Source organism: Ptychodera flava, chromosome 7 (genome assembly GCF_041260155.1).
Source record: "Ptychodera flava strain L36383 chromosome 7, AS_Pfla_20210202, whole genome shotgun sequence".
NCBI classification, from domain to species: domain Eukaryota; kingdom Metazoa; phylum Hemichordata; class Enteropneusta; family Ptychoderidae; genus Ptychodera; species Ptychodera flava.
Genome location: NC_091934.1, coordinates 46977040 through 46993311, shown reverse-complemented (window position 1 = coordinate 46993311; position 16272 = coordinate 46977040). Strand labels below are relative to the sequence as shown.

The 16272-nt window shown below is 37.8% G+C and overlaps 1 protein-coding gene across 7 annotated transcripts in view; it reads left to right on the top strand.

Annotated features, from left to right (window-relative positions):
- Nucleotides 1–14425, top strand: part of LOC139137727 (zinc finger protein castor homolog 1-like) — a 33179-nt gene extending 18754 nt beyond the window's left edge. For 5 of the 7 annotated variants that reach the window (XM_070705979.1, XM_070705985.1, XM_070705982.1 and 2 more), the window contains 7 exons: nt 427–517; nt 1952–2116; nt 4445–4735; nt 6399–7039; nt 8303–8425; nt 8672–8795; nt 9509–14425. In XM_070705979.1, coding sequence (XP_070562080.1) covers nt 427–517; nt 1952–2116; nt 4445–4735; nt 6399–7039; nt 8303–8425; nt 8672–8795; nt 9509–11446 — 3373 coding nt within the window. In that variant the 3' untranslated portion in view covers nt 11447–14425. The remainder of the gene's footprint in view (nt 1–426; nt 518–1951; nt 2117–4444; nt 4736–6398; nt 7040–8302; nt 8426–8671; nt 8796–9508) is intronic. The other 2 variants (XM_070705981.1, XM_070705980.1) reach the window with 1 other exon arrangement.
- Nucleotides 14426–16272: the final 1847 nt, after the last annotated feature.

Sequence of the window (16272 nt, the reverse complement as noted above, 5' to 3'; positions counted from 1 at the left end):
GAGATGTGGCCGCAATGTGTTATGTTATCTTGTATTTGCTGTATCTGTGCATCAGGGGAATCCCATGGCAGTTCATGGCAGTTGTGTATGTCATTGTGTGTGTATCTAGTATGTATATGTGTGTATGTATGCATGCATATGCGTATAATATGCGTGTGTGTTTATGTATGTATGTATGCTTGTATGCAACTTGCAAGAGCATTAGTGTGATTATGTATGCATATGCACTGTATTTCCTTATATCATTGCATGGCAGGTTTGAATGAATATCTGTATTAATTACTGTGCTAGTTTGTATATACCATATGAACATATGTATGTGTTTGTTTCTGTATATGTATATGTGTATGTGTGTTTGTGTTTACATATCCTTCCACAGCAATGAGGTGAAAACCACTGATTGAATTGTTTTTATTTTGTCTGTAGGTTTTCAGCCAGTGTACACTGTGGTCATATGCACTGTGTCTATCAATACAAGGAACATTATCACTGCCTGGATGATGAGTGCAATTATGTGGTAATAGGCTCTTTTGCTATTGATATTTTTAGTGTCACCATGGGGTATAGAGTACTGTTGATGATTATATTGTGTCATTGTGGGGTACAGAATACTATTGATATTTATATTGAGTCACTGTGGGGTATAGTTTACCATTGATATTTATATTGCCTCATTGTGGGGTATAGAGTACTGTTGATATTTATATTGTACTGTACTGTTGATATTTGTATTGTGTCACTGTGGGGTATACTTTACCATTGATATTTATGTTGTGTCACTATGAGGTATAGTTTACTATTGATATTTATATTGCGTCATTGTGGGGTATAGAGTACTGTTGATATTTATATTGTGTCACTGTGGGTTATACATCAGAGCCAAATGAGATTCTTAACTTGTTGGTAGAAGTACGAAGGTGGTGAGCTTCACACAAGTCAAAAATAAAAATACTTTTATCAAGGATTGATCGACTAATGATTTCCCTAATGTTAAATTTCAGTCTGTACTAGAAGCAGTGGCTTTTGCATGGCAGTGGCTGTTGCCCAATATCAACTGGCAGCAGTATTATCCGTTATGTATGGGAGTGGCAACAGTATCTATTGCTTAGTGTGTACTGGCAGCAGTGTCTATTACCCAGTATGTACTGGCAGCAGTGTTTGTTGCTCAGTATGTACTGGCAACAGTGTCTGTTGCTTAGTATGTACTAACAGCAGTGTCTGTTGCCCAGTATGTACTGGCAGCAGTATTTGTTGCTCAGTATGTACTGGCAACAGTGTCTGTTGCTTAGTATGTACTAACAGCAGTGTCTGTTGCCCAGTATGTACTGGCAGCAGTGTCTGTTGTCCAGTATGTACTGGCAGCAGTATTTGTTGCTCAGTATGTACTAACAGCAGTGTCTGTTGCCCAGTATGTACTGGCAGCAGTGTCTGTTGCCCAGTATGTACTGGCAGCAGTGTCTGTTGCTTAGTATGTACTGGCAACAGTGTCTGTTGCTCAGTATGTACTGGCAGCAGTGTCTGTTGCCCAGTATGTACTAACAGCAGTGTCTGTTGCCCAGTATGTACTGGCAGCAGTGTCTGTTGCCCAGTATGTACTGGCAGCAGTGTCTGTTGCCCAGTATGTACTGGCAGCAGTGTCTGTTGCCCAGTATGTACTGGCAACAGTGTCTGTTGTCCAGTATGTACTGGCAGCAGTGTCTGTTGTCCAGTATGTACTGGCAACAGTGTCTGTTGCCCAGTATGTACTGGCAACAGTATCTATTGCTTAGTATGTACTGGCAGCAGTGTCTGTTGCCCAGTATGTACTGGCAGCAGTGTCTGTTGCCCAGTATTTATTGGCAGTGTCTATTTCGTGAACCAGTTGTAACATGTCAGATGGCATGGCATGCTGCTGTGAAATGGCAATTAAGATTTGCGAAAATCTGACTGAATCTGTCTTCTTTGATTTTAGAGATTCACAAGAAAGGAAGATGTGATCCGTCATTACAATTGGCATAAACGGCGTGATAATTCACTACAGCATGGTTTCATGAGATTCAGTCCAGCTGATGATTGTAATGTCTACTACTCAGGGTGTACATTGAATAAGAAACATACTCATTACCATTGTATGCAGGTCAGTTTCTACAACTTTGAAAAGCATATTGGAATTCTTATTATCAGTGTTCTTCCCAGAGGGTGTTAGTGTATTTGGCCATATATCGTGATATTTACCAACATCCTATCAATCAGCCCAATAATCTATCTGATATGTGAACCGCCCATTACTCACGCTTTTCATGTCCACCTTATTTTCTTTATCCTTAAGTCGGTGTCTTTTGTTTTAAAACAAACAATTGAGAAAACATTGCACTAGGTGCAGTCAATGTTCACACTGTCAAAGCTTTCTCTACTTTAAAGGTAGGGAACTTGATCCCGGGGATCGAGTGTGTATGGAGGTTTCATAGCCTTTTGTTTTCCATTGAGATTGTAATATAGTAAGTAAATTTCCAAGCAGGAGAATCAGATGCCAAATTCATGCCTTTTAGCGATTGACACCAAGATAATGTTGTTGCTAAAGTGTAAATGGGAGATCGGCTGAAGCAAAATAGATGATGTCGGATGCCATTTATTTACCAGACTCACGTTTGCGTGTGCAAAGTACTGATAATGCTGTCCCGGCAGGCTCATGTTTCAGCTGACAGCCTGTAAAATTGACCGATGCAGCTACTCATTAAATTCAGCCACAGTATGGCTGCGTGATCATGGATAGGAAAGCCACCGTTGAAAACGTTTTTGTGTAGCATTGCTGGTCTACCGTATGTCCAGTGGCTAGGCAAGTGATAAAGTTGGGAGCAAAGGAATTTTACAGTTTCTCATTATTTTAAGTATGACTTTCAACACTATGTAGTAAACGGTTTTCAACACTATCTTGCTTGTTTTGTCAATATTGTCACTCATTTTGTCTCAATCACATCGTCACACACGTCATTCTGTGTGCTCTAACATAGTACCATACCATGGACGTACAAACGAGACGCATTCTTCAGTTGAAGTGTACCTGACTCTTAGATGTGAGATTTTGTCTGTTGTAAATTGTCAGATTTTCAACTTCTTGCCAGATAGGCAGTATCATCAAATTGGAAAATGTAATGCTCAAATCAGTGTTTTTATTCATGAACATTCAGTATCTTGGCTCTACATGTTGTGAACATTTCCTCTCATGAGTCATAATCCAGGCTTGCATAGCAACCCCTGAGACGTCAGTGTGTGTAATTTTAGAACGGGTACTATAATGGAGGTTGTTTTTGTTGATGAATATGAATAAATTCCAAACGGATTTATTTTTATTTTGTAACGACGTGTCGTTTCTCTGTGCACTGAACTTCAACTGTTCTTCAAAGCGTGCTTCACAATCAGATGGCTACTGTCGTTCATTTATAGAGAAATCTAGCAGTAGAATGGAGATGGTGCAAACAGCTTAGGTGTTTGCTGAACGTGAACACATTGGCAAAAAGCCACACTTCTACACTTGCTTTTAAATGTTTTCTCTGCTGTAAACTGACATGTTTTTAACAAATAATCCCCAAATGACATGAAATGTGATATTGCTCATGTAATCACTATGAGCACTAAATATGGCTCAGCTGTCTCAGCTTTTACCTGGATTGTGATACAAAACTTTTTATGTGTATTTTATGCAAATTAGCCAATTCTCTATGAAATTTTCCTGGGGAGAACACTGGATGACGAATCATATTGTATATGTAATAATTACATATATATTCATATATGATTTGTCATCCAGTTGCATGCTATCACATACGTGTTCACCACTAAACATTGAGTGATGTATGTTCATAGCATACAGAACTTTGTACAACCAGCAGAAAACTGCTATCTTTTGATGTTTTGTAGATATAATGTGATGGATCATTGGATCATTCGTGTAAGGCCAAATATCTTCGGCCATTCGTATCTCAAGGTCAAATATCAGTAGTCATATTCACTTCAAGGACAGCTATGATTGGTCATAGCTGTAAAGGATGATGGATGTAGTCTATTTAGAGCTGTTTCAGGGATAGACATAATCTACTATTGGCTACATTGTACGCTAAATCGAGAAAAAAGAAAAACATTTTAACCTGTTCACCCTAATTACCTGTAAACAGATCCACAATCAGCGTTGACAACAGTAAGTTCAGGTCAAACCATGATTATGATAGGGTTAAAGCATAGACAACTTGCCAGACTTGTCTCTCTTCAACTTTCCACCTGAAATTCTGTTTTAGTCTGTAGGTTAGCAGTTGTGAAACATTTCGGCTCTATGTCCATGATATAAATAAGCTTATCCATATAATAATTTGTGCCAGTGTGATCCGTAATGGACTGCTCTAGTTTACACTCAGTGTGTTCATGCATTCATTATATAAAGACTGATTTTGCATGGCTTCTTTGTTGTCAGGTTGGATGCAATAAAGTGTATACCAGTACTTCTGATGTGATCACACACGAGAATTTCCATAAAAAGAATGCAGCTTTAATCAGCGATGGCTTCCAGAGATTCCGTGCCACTGAGGACTGTGGTACTCTGACCTGTAGCTTCTATGGTCAGAAGACAACACACTTTCATTGCAGGAGAGCTGGCTGTGATTTCTCATTCAAGAATAAGTGTGATATTGAGAAACATAAAGTATATCACGTCAGAGATGACCAGTATAACAGTGAAGGCTTTAAGAAATTCTCTAAACATGAGGTAAGTCAACTCTATCCATGTAGCATGTCACCATCAAATGATAGCTGTTAAAAAAATGTCTCTTCATTTATGCAAGATGTGTTGATGAAAAATGTGTTTTCACTCTGCAAATATGAACAGATTATGATGATTATCAGTGGTAATGTTCATTAGACTAAAATCATGCATTATTTACACATGACTATCAGTGGTAATGTTCACTGGACTAAAATCATGCATTATTTACACATCTTATTAACACATTTTGAGAAAACTTATCAATATTACAAATCTTTGTCCAATGATATAAAGCTGAGAATAAATGAAATATTCAACTTGTGGACACATTGGACTAAACAATTATTTCACTGTATTCCAAACAGTGAATTAATTTCGATTAAACAAAATCACCAGGTGACCTGTTAATAAAAGTTGGTACTTGCTTGTCATGATTGATATAGATTATTGTATATTATTATGTACATGTATTTTGATATTGGCATACATAAATGGAATCCAATGCTGATTTAAAAGTAAAATTTGCATATCAGTCACTGGTACTGATTTTTTATATAGTGTTTTCATGAGGTTGCTCTGACCTTACATGTATTTGTCTAAGTTTGATTGTTTTCCTTGACCATTTGTGTTTCTTTATTCAGGGATTGGTTTATTGTAAGAATTTAAACTTTCTTAACTTGTAACAGTAACATCCCTTGAATATAACATAACATTAATTGTCATCAAATGTAATAGAAATGTCCTTGTAAAACTCATGTCAACATGGAGATAATATTTCTAAATTAAATTCTGCTGGTATACTGAGATAATATTCAGCTAAAACAAACAAGTAAACTCATGATGATACATATATGTTACCTGGGACCTCAGTACGGGGTACAGGAAGCAACATATACATGCCAGTCTACTGCAGTATGATAGTGTAATGTGATTTCAGTACATCATTGATAGCATCATTATCTGTAGTGTAACCCTTTCTGCCTATGGCCCTCTATCAAGGTCTAACTGTACAGTAACTATAGAAAATCATGTGATTGTTCCAAACCATGATGATATGCTGGCAATATTTTTCTTTATTCTTGCAAAGATGGTTGCAAAAAACTGGTTGAAAACTTGATAAACAAGGGTAGTTGAACCTTCAGAGAATAGGGAATTTATGGAGATTAAACATTAACACAGAGAAAACTGTATTATTAGCCACAGTGATATCTTTTCTTGAATTTTACAAGAATTCTGAGTGTATATATGATACCCAGAACTCTTTACTCGTAGTTAGTTATTGAAACTTTTAACTGCTTAATCTTAAAATAGTTTATTTTGTAATACTAATTGTAGAGGTAATAGGTTGATATAAAGTTTAATCAAGCATTCTGGAGAAATCTAGCAATCGTGTGCCATAATTTTCCCTAGTTGTTAATATAGTGCAAGGCATAAGGCTATTTGTATTCAACATTGGATTTTAAGTCATGGGCTTTGTTTCTGAAAGCATTTGTAACCCTTTCACCCCTCTGATCTGTGTACAGACCCAAATTTGTCAAGGCAAATAGTAGGATTAGATCATATGGAGGGGTAAAAGGGCAAATGACAGGTAATGAATTATGTAGAAACAAGGAAAGAATCTTTTAGCTTGATGTTACAATATTGCTTTTGTTTTTCCCCTGTGTAGATATGCAAGTATGAAGGATGCCGATATTCCAAGAACACCAACCATTTCCATTGTATCCGTCCAGGCTGTGACTTCACATTTACAGCAGCAAATCAAATGTCGTCACACAAACGCAAACACGAACGTCGTGAGAGGCTGATACAGTTTGAGCAAGCCAAGAAGAGAAAACACAACAAAGCTGACCTATTGGCCCATCCTGTGGAAGAGGAGATGACAGATTTGATTGATTATTACCATAACAAGAAATCCAAAGGGGAACCAGATGAGATTGATTCCCACCAAAACAAAAAAATCAAAGTGGAATCAGCTGAATTAGAGGACTCCCAGGATAATGAAGTGAAGATGTCTGAATCTATGCAGTCTACCATACAATCCTCCAGTGCTTCCCATGATGCCAATGGTAATGAAGATGACGACCACTTACCAGCAGCATTTGCTAAGATTAACACTGCTATCAGTACAGAGAAAAGTGACAACAGTGAGGGGCTGAGTGATTCACTCAACCTGCCTGCACCAGATGAAATTAGCCCACCAGTTCAAGTGTGCACCGTGGTCCCAACTACCACCTCCTCTTCAACGGGTAAACCGCCCATAATTCTCAAGTTCAAAACACAAGAAAACTGGCAAAAGTACATCAAAAGGTATGGATAACGTGCCTCATGTGACCTGTTTCAGCACCATTTCTTTACAGTTTCTCCATTCAAAAACTAGGATTGTCCTGTGAAATACTGAATATTTGTTTGCTCTGTAAAACAAAGTTATAAAATACTTGTAAATAAGCAGCGTTGACTAAATGGACATAAACTAGATGAAACTTCATTACAGTGACTGTTGAACATGATATGTAAGACCACGAAAATCTTTAGCAATGTAGATATGACATGGCAAACTTTTCATCACAATGCAGTCAGGTGTTGATTTCCACAATAATTCTTACTTACTCTCTTGCCACAAAATCTGTACCTAAACTACCGGTATATATGTAACTCATGAAATCTGTCATGAGATTGTGGAGTTTGATGGGATGTTAAATGTTGTATTTGAACTCTGGAAACCATGAAGAACAATACATAATAAGGAATCAATATGTAAGACATGGAAAAGGAAGGTTTTTGTGATCTCCATATATAATCTAGGAAAGTTATATACATGTTTATGCAGTCGCTTATTATTTTTTCCCTTTGATTCAAAACACATTAAGTTGATAAAACCCTAAACTGCAACATCTGCCTCTATTTTTTGCTGTTTTTGTAAAAAATTGCGCAAGTTGCAAGTTATGAATGGCAAAAATGATTTTTCCGGAATAAGCGATCCCAAAGCTAGCATATATGTCAAAATCAGCCTTGGTGAACTTCCCCTTTGAGGCATTGATAGGATTGATTGATTGCTATCTTTGAATCATATCAAAACAGACATTATTATACTTCTATTATTGAGAGTAATAGAATTTTACACGCATGAATAAAACCGTTCAGTAACATTCAGTAACAGGCATCTCCCACTAGATTCTATATGCAGTGCATTCTGTGGCTGCATCAGCATGTTCACTGTAGAACAGTGGTCAAGGACCCATTGGATGACTGTCAGAATGTCTCACGATCTATATATGTAGTTCACAGGTTATCCAGGAGTGCATACAAGATAGCAATCCATATTTGACTCTGAACCACAGAAAAATTGTTGAACGTGCATTTAAATGTTCAATACACCCCTAGCCCATTCAATGCCCCATTCACGAATGTATGATGTGTAAAAAAAGGCTTTTACAAAATACAGCAAAGAATCACTTGGAAATTGGCATGAAACAACGGGCTTTGACGTCCGGTGATACACTACGCCCATGTCCTCTAGCATCCTTTGTGGTGTTTTGGTAATGATGTCATAAAAATTTGATTTGATTTCAGATTTACTGCCAATGATCCATGTGAGAGTCGATGTGTGATGTTATACAAAGACCACTACCATTGCCAGGTGAAGGATTGTCAAGAGTTGTTTAAATCAAAGGATGGTGTCAACAAACATGCTAGGTAAGTCATCTGTACAATCAGTGTATTTCTCTTGCCTTTTCATCACAAATTTCATTTTAAGACATCCAAGTAGAATAGCACAGAGCCTTGAAGTTTTATTGGGCAGTACACCAACGACGGCAGACTGTCATAATTTATTAAACAAAATCACTTCACGGAGCAGTGCATTGGTTTCACATCCATAAAATTCATAATTTGCAAGCCGCAAATATTCACCAACTCACCAGTCTAGTTATACATTTTCAGATACCACCAACTGAATGATGAGGCGTCAGAATATGGATTTCGATACTTCCAATATGGACAGGATTGTCATCAATACTATCAACGCTGTGTCAACCGTTCACAGCAACATTACCACTGTGCCTGGGTATGTATAAACCAGTGTTACCAACAGTGAAACAGTTGATAAACAAATGCTTTAGTCATGCCCTTACAGCTGTCATTGTGTTTTTCAGGTGTTTTTCATTGCTATTTAGGTATCTGTATGTCTTACTCTGTCATTTGGTTTGTTACAATGTCTTCCAGTGTGTATTTATCTTATGTCAATGTGTGCCAGTGTCTCTCAATGTTTTGCAGTCTTTAATGTATGCCAGCATGACACCGAGAGTCATTCAATGTGTTTCAATGTCTTACAGCATGTTTAGCGTCAAATCAATGTGTGTAGTGTTTCTCAATGTATGCCAGTGTCTTTCAGCGCATGTCAGCAAGACACATAGAATCATTCAGAGTGTTTCATTGTCATCCAGCGTGTTTAGTTTGTATCAATGTTTGTCAGTGTCTCTCAATGTATGCCGGTGTCTTTCAGTGTATGTGAGCAAGACACATAGAATCATTCAGTGCATTTTAACATCTTTCACCGTGTTTAGTGTTCTATCAATGTGTGTCAGTGTCTCTCAATGTTTCCTGTGTCTTTCGGTGTATGTCAGCAGTCACAGAGTGTGTTTACGTGTAGTGTAAGTGTGTATCAATTATCTTTCAGTGTGTATAAACATGTCACGTAGTGTCATTCAGTGTGTCTGTGTGTCTTAAGTTTCATCTAATTTGATACTCACAATGGGTCCCTACATTTGTATTATACAGAGTGTAAATTCAACTGATTACTGTGGTCATATGGTGAATACTTTCAATTCTCACTACATGAAGATTCATCAGATGAAACACAAGAATTCACCTCATCTGACACGCATTGATGAAGATGAAGCTAAACCTGTAACCTTGGCAACCAGGAACGTCTACAGTGGCAGCAAGAGCCACTCCTCTCCTCCAGCCAGATACAAACACGGGGTGAATTATGGTTACGTCCTGTACAAGGCCAACCGCTGTCCTATCACAGATTGTCATCTCAGAAACCGAGCTCACTTCCACTGCACCAAGACAGACTGTCACTACATGACCACATCAGCAGCAAAGATGAACGAACACAAATGGAATGAGAATGCAGCCTATGATGGTTATCGTCAACTGAGCAGAAAGATTGATTGCAAAAGAGCTGGTTGTAAGTACAACATGATCAAAAAACACTTCCACTGCATTCGGCCAGGTTGCAAATTCTCCTTCACTCTGCAAAGCCAGATGGAGACACATGCACGGAAGCACCTGAGACGAATCTATGGGAGGAATTTTGAGAAGCAACCACAAGCCATGGCTAGTCTGGCCAGTGCTACCCAAGTTGAGAAGATAGGTCCTGGAGATGTGGGCCCCGATGATGACACTCCGGGTACAAGCATGGAGATGAATGGAGAAGAGGCTATGAAAATGTCTGTCACCTTTGTCACACCACAGAGTCAAAGATCCAAACAGACAACACCAACTATTCTACCTAAACCAGCCAATCAATTGTCTCCAGCTTTGATGAATATAGCTAGTGCTGTTGCTCCTAGTAACGTCTCATCTACCTCAGTGACTGCTATAACCGCTTTACCTTTAACTTCTACTCCAACTACATTGCATTCTACAGCTACCTCACAACCACTGCCACCATTCACTATTCCCCTTCCTCCTCTAGACGATGATGATTGCACCCCACTCCAACTAACCACAACCAATACTCCTAAATCATTGAACTCTAATACCAATAACAGTAACACAATTACAGTAGTCAATGCAGCAACTGGGCTCCCTAGTACTGCTGTAGTGAACACTGGACTACCTAGTAATGCAATAGTAAACACAGGACTAGCTAGTAATGCTATAGTGAACTCTGGACTACCTAGTAATGCTATTGTCAGCACTGGATTACCTGGCAATCAGATAGTCGCCGCTGGACTACCTAGTAATGCAGTAGTTCTCACACCAGCCACAGCTGCTAATGTCAACAATGGTGCAGGTACCTTGGTGTATGTGAGTCCAGTGGCAGTGCAGTCAGCTGGCACCGCACAGGTAGTTTTGATGCAAACTCCAACACAGGCTGTCTCCAAGTCTCCACAAACAACACCAAGGCAATCCAAACTTGTATCACCAGAAAGAGGCAGATCACACAGAAATAGGTATATTGATGAGAAGTCTATTCAGGATAGGTTCATGAGGTTTGATCGACACGAAGACTGCGGTGATCGTAGTTGTCAGTTTTCTCTAAGTTCAACTCACTATCATTGCATCCATGAAAAATGCGGGTATAAATTTGCAGGGAGAACACAGATGTACAAGCACGCACAGCACCATGACAGAGTTGAAAGCTTAGTCTTAGATGATTTCCGAAGATACAAAAGCTCTGTCCACTGTGATAGAGAATCATGTGAGTATGCACAGAGAAATACTCACTTCCATTGCTTGAAGTGTACGTTTGTGTGCACTGATAGCAGCAAACTGACGGCACACCGTAAACATCACGCCAAATTAGAGACATTAGCTGCTGCAGGATTCAAGCACTGTAGCTCATCCGAAACATGTGAGGTAAACGACTGCAAATATGATAAGAAATACTCGCATCTGCATTGCACTCATCCAGGATGTACCCATGCTGTAGTCGGTATGTCACAGATGGATTCACACAGTCGAAAACATCACCATACACCATAAATTACATTAGGTTGACCAGCATGAACAGTTTCTAATTTTCTTGTGATCCAAATATCAAAAATATGCATGCAATTTAAATTTTGTATTATAGTGTGATCTTTCATTCTAAATAATTCTGTTCAGTCGAGCTAAGTGTATGAAAAATAGGAGATAATTCGGGTAGCTCAGCAAAAGCAAATAAATAATCAAGATATTTTATTTCTATCGGAAAATATTAGAGGTAGTTTTCTTGAATGGTGCTGTGTTTTAATTCTTTTGATAAACTGTAGTCTTTCCACAATTGATTTCTATTTACAAATGTCTGGTAGAACTTGGAGGAAAGATGAGCTTACCAGTGCAATTCTGATACAGTCCTTCAACTCTCATCCTGCTGTCTTGTCAAACAAGGGCAAAAGAGTCATTCTTGTCCTGATGCTGATGTGTCTATTTGCTCTATGTACAGACTATGTTATGTCCTTTTGATCATACAGCAATAATGTTACAGAATTACTAGTGTAAGTCATCGGAGATCACCAGTGTAAATCATTGGAGATCATCCATTATCACAGAATGATGGAAGATCATCAGCTATTGGTCAAACACTGAAATACCTCATGTCCTATGTTTTGTAATCATTTATTCAGAAATCAAGATCTGTCTGTGAACTTGACAGTTGTTACTTGACATTGATACAATGATGACAAGCCAGGGAGTTGCACTGATATTGTATCATCTTTCCTCATAATGCCTATCTAGTTATCCAATTCTCACATTGAGAGATGATAGAACTCAATCTTTTCATAAAATCTGAGACTTTTGCTGTGTCTTTGAATTTTTTTACCAATTGATGTTAATCTAGTTGTTTGTTTGTATGATTTGATAATGATGAATCACAATAATTATGCAAGAGAAGTGTTTTTTTATTACATTATGCATTTTCTGTGTTTTGATTTTAGGATTTACAATGTGGAAACTTTCAATGAAATGCAGTTGAATTCAACACTAATTTGTAGATATAAAAGAATTTGTATTTACTAATATCTATCTTCAAGTACTTTGATGAGCAATGACGCATGGATACTAGTGTGTAGAAAGCCAGTTTGAGTTATCATTGCCTGCACTGTGATAACAGAGGTTAAAAGTTATCGTTTGATGATAATGCAGAAATAATTTGTACCTGGATTACCAGTGGTGTCTATGCTTATATCTGTAACTTTTGGCAATCTACTGATAAAATGGTGACTGAAGAGGGACAAAACGGCAATTGATGAAACTCTGCCAGTCTGTCATTGCCAGTGATCAGAAGCTGAAATAACCAATAATATCTAAAACTGTACACGTTGTATGGAGAGTCAGTTTTTTACCATTGAATAAGCATTGATATCCTTTATTTACCAAAAAATAATAATTCCTAGATACCAGATAGCAATCTACAAATACGATTCATACAATGAAAAACTAATGAATATTGAGAAGTTAGCATCAGAATGTAGCAAGATCAAAGAATTTGAAAGTTCCATAATTTGCAGATAAGAGTCTTTCGTGACCACTTTACTTTCATTTGGAGATATTTCTCAATATTTCTCACTGAAAAGGGAATAGTTTGATATTTTGCATTAAGCGTAAGAGTGATGCACAAATTCTTGTGCTCAAAAAAAAAGCTGGTTTTTCTCTGATTGACTTCTTGACCCAATGATACGTAGATTAGATATTATAGTATGTATCGATGAAAATTGAAACTAGATTAGTTGGAAGTACTGTCAGTTGACACTCTAATCATGACATTTCCATATCATAATGGATAGCCGACATTGTTCATACCATCTTTATTTGAACTCTAACCCAAACCTGCCCTTCTCATTCTCTGTGTTGGATCAACCATGTACACAGCAATCCAGTAGGCTGAACCAACATGATGGTGGGAAGGGTGAAGTTTTTGCATTTTTTTGAAAGGAGCAGTATTCCTCAAGTTGCCCATGATATATGAACAATGTCAGATGCAAATTTTAAGGGCTATATTGACTCATGCACATTTGTTTTTTAAGATTCATGAAATGCGCATTTGTATGATTTGGTTAATTTTCACAGCTTTCTAAACTTAGAAGATTCTGTCCAAATAAAGTCTGTAAGAGGTTCATTTTTTAGGCTTATAGGTAGTTTATTTATCTCAAATGTTTTCATATTATACAAAATGGTTGTACTCAATGATTCATCCAATGGAATATCAAAACAGGACTAGCATGTTGAGTTTTTTGTTTTCCAACTGCAGTACAGAATTCATGTCTATTTGCCAAGTGTATTTTTGTTGATTTCATTGTGTTGACTGATAGTACAAATAATCCAAAATGAGATCAAATGCAACACTTAGGGTTAGAAGCAACAGCATTTTATATTTCTGTGATATCACTTGTACAGATTGAGAGTGTTTTTCTAAAAACTATGCAGTATGATGGACTGTCCACTAATTCAGACATCTCTTCCAGTAATTTTCAATTGAATGCAGTTTTCAACATTACATGAAATATTTCGGGTTTTGTTTATTCAGGGGATGAGGGTCAGAATAATTGCTTTGATATTTTGATTAAACTGTCTCATGTTTTAAGAATTTGTATCGTGTTACCAATAAATTGACAAGAATGAATTTAAGGTCGTATGGGATTAGATTTCAAACATTACCTATCCATATCATAGACACATTAACTATTCATGTAGTGTTCGTTTTCATAAAAATTGTTGATCATATTTGACATCTGCAGCGTTTCCAATACAGTAATCAATGAAATAATCACTCATTCTCAAACTTCTATGGTCTTATCACCACTGAGTTTAGTGACTTCACACCCAAATAGTTCCTGTTGACAAAATGTTCAATCGAAACACACATTGTATAACTTGGAATCTTGCTGAGCATACTTTAATATCCATTTATATGGTTCAGTGTACTGACACACATAGCATTACTTCGCATTTCATTATTAATAAAGTGTGTTTATATGTTTACGTAGTGTAAGTCCAAAGTCATGTTACATCAAGACGAGAGTTATTGTAGAGTTTTGGGTGACCATCAGTTTTCAGTTGACCTGGTATTCACAAAGTATCAAACCTGATCCATATCGCTCTCCATTTCCTGGACCTATTGTGATAGTACAGCCTAGTACTTACCATGTACCAAACATTAACAGTGACACTCAGTCAACATTTACTTGCCATATACCAAACTGACCATATCTCACCTGGTACATTTTTTTGTAAATTTGAATAATTTACCACGTAGGTCACTGACAATACAAAATTTGTATCACTTACCATCTATGAGACTGAAGATATGCAATCAAAATCACTTACCATGTACCAGACTGACACTACTCAATCTGCACCATGTACCAGACTGATCTTCATCATTCCCTTTGTCCCACCTTCAGTGTCCAATAGATCTCATCCATCATGTACCATACTTACCAATAGATCTCATCCATCATGTACCATACTTACCAATAGATCTCACCCACCATGTACCATACTTACCAATAGATCTCACTCACCATATACCATACTTACCTGTAGATCTCACTCACCATGTACCATACTTACCTGTAGATCTCGCCCGCCATGTACCATACTTACAAATAGATCTCACTCACCATATACCATACTTACCTGTAGATCCCGCCCACCATGTACCATACTTACCAATAGATCTCACTCACCATATACCATACTTACCTGTAGATCTCACTCACCATGTACCATACTTACCTGTAGATCTCACTCACCATATACCATACTTACCTGTAGATCTCACCCACCATATACCATACTTACCAATAGATCTCACCCACCATGTATCATACTTACCTGTAGATCTCACCCAACCTTGTACCATACTTACCAATAGATCTCACCCACCATGTATCATACTTATCTGTAGATCTCACTCACCATGTACCATACTTACCTGTAGACCTCACTCACCATGTACCATACTTACCTGTAGATCTCACCCAACCTTTTACCATACTTACCAATAGATCTCACTCACCATATACCATACTTACCAATAGATCTCACTCACCATATACCATACCTGTAGATCTCACTCACCATATACCATACTTACCAATAGATCTCACTCACCATATACCATACTTACCTGCAGATCTCACTCACCATGTACCATACTTACCAATAGATCTCACCCACCATGTATCACACTTACCTGTAGATCTCACTCACCATGTACCATACTTACCTGTAGATCCCGCCCACCATGTACCATACTTACCAATAGATCTCACTCACCATATACCATACTTACCTCTAGATCTCACCCACCATGTACCATACTTACCTGTAGATCTCACTCACCATATACCATACTTACCTGTAGATCTCACCCACCATGTACCATACTTACCGATAGATATCACCCACCATGTATCATACTTACCTGTAGATCTCACCCAACCTTGTACCATACTTACCAATGGATCTCACCCACCATGTACCATACTTACCTGTAGATCTCCCCCACCTTGTACCATACTTACCAATGGATCTCACCCACCATGTACCATACTTACCTGTAGATCTCCCCCACCATGTACCATACTTACCAATAGATCTCACTCACCATATACCATACTTACCTGCAGATCTCACTCACCATGTACCATACTTACCAATAGATCTCACCCACCATGTATCACACTTACCTGTAGATCTCACTCACCATGTACCATATTTACCTGTAGATCCCGCCCACCATGTACCATACTTACCAATAGATCTCACTCACCATATACCATACTTACCTCTAGATCTCACCCACCATGTACCATACTTACCTC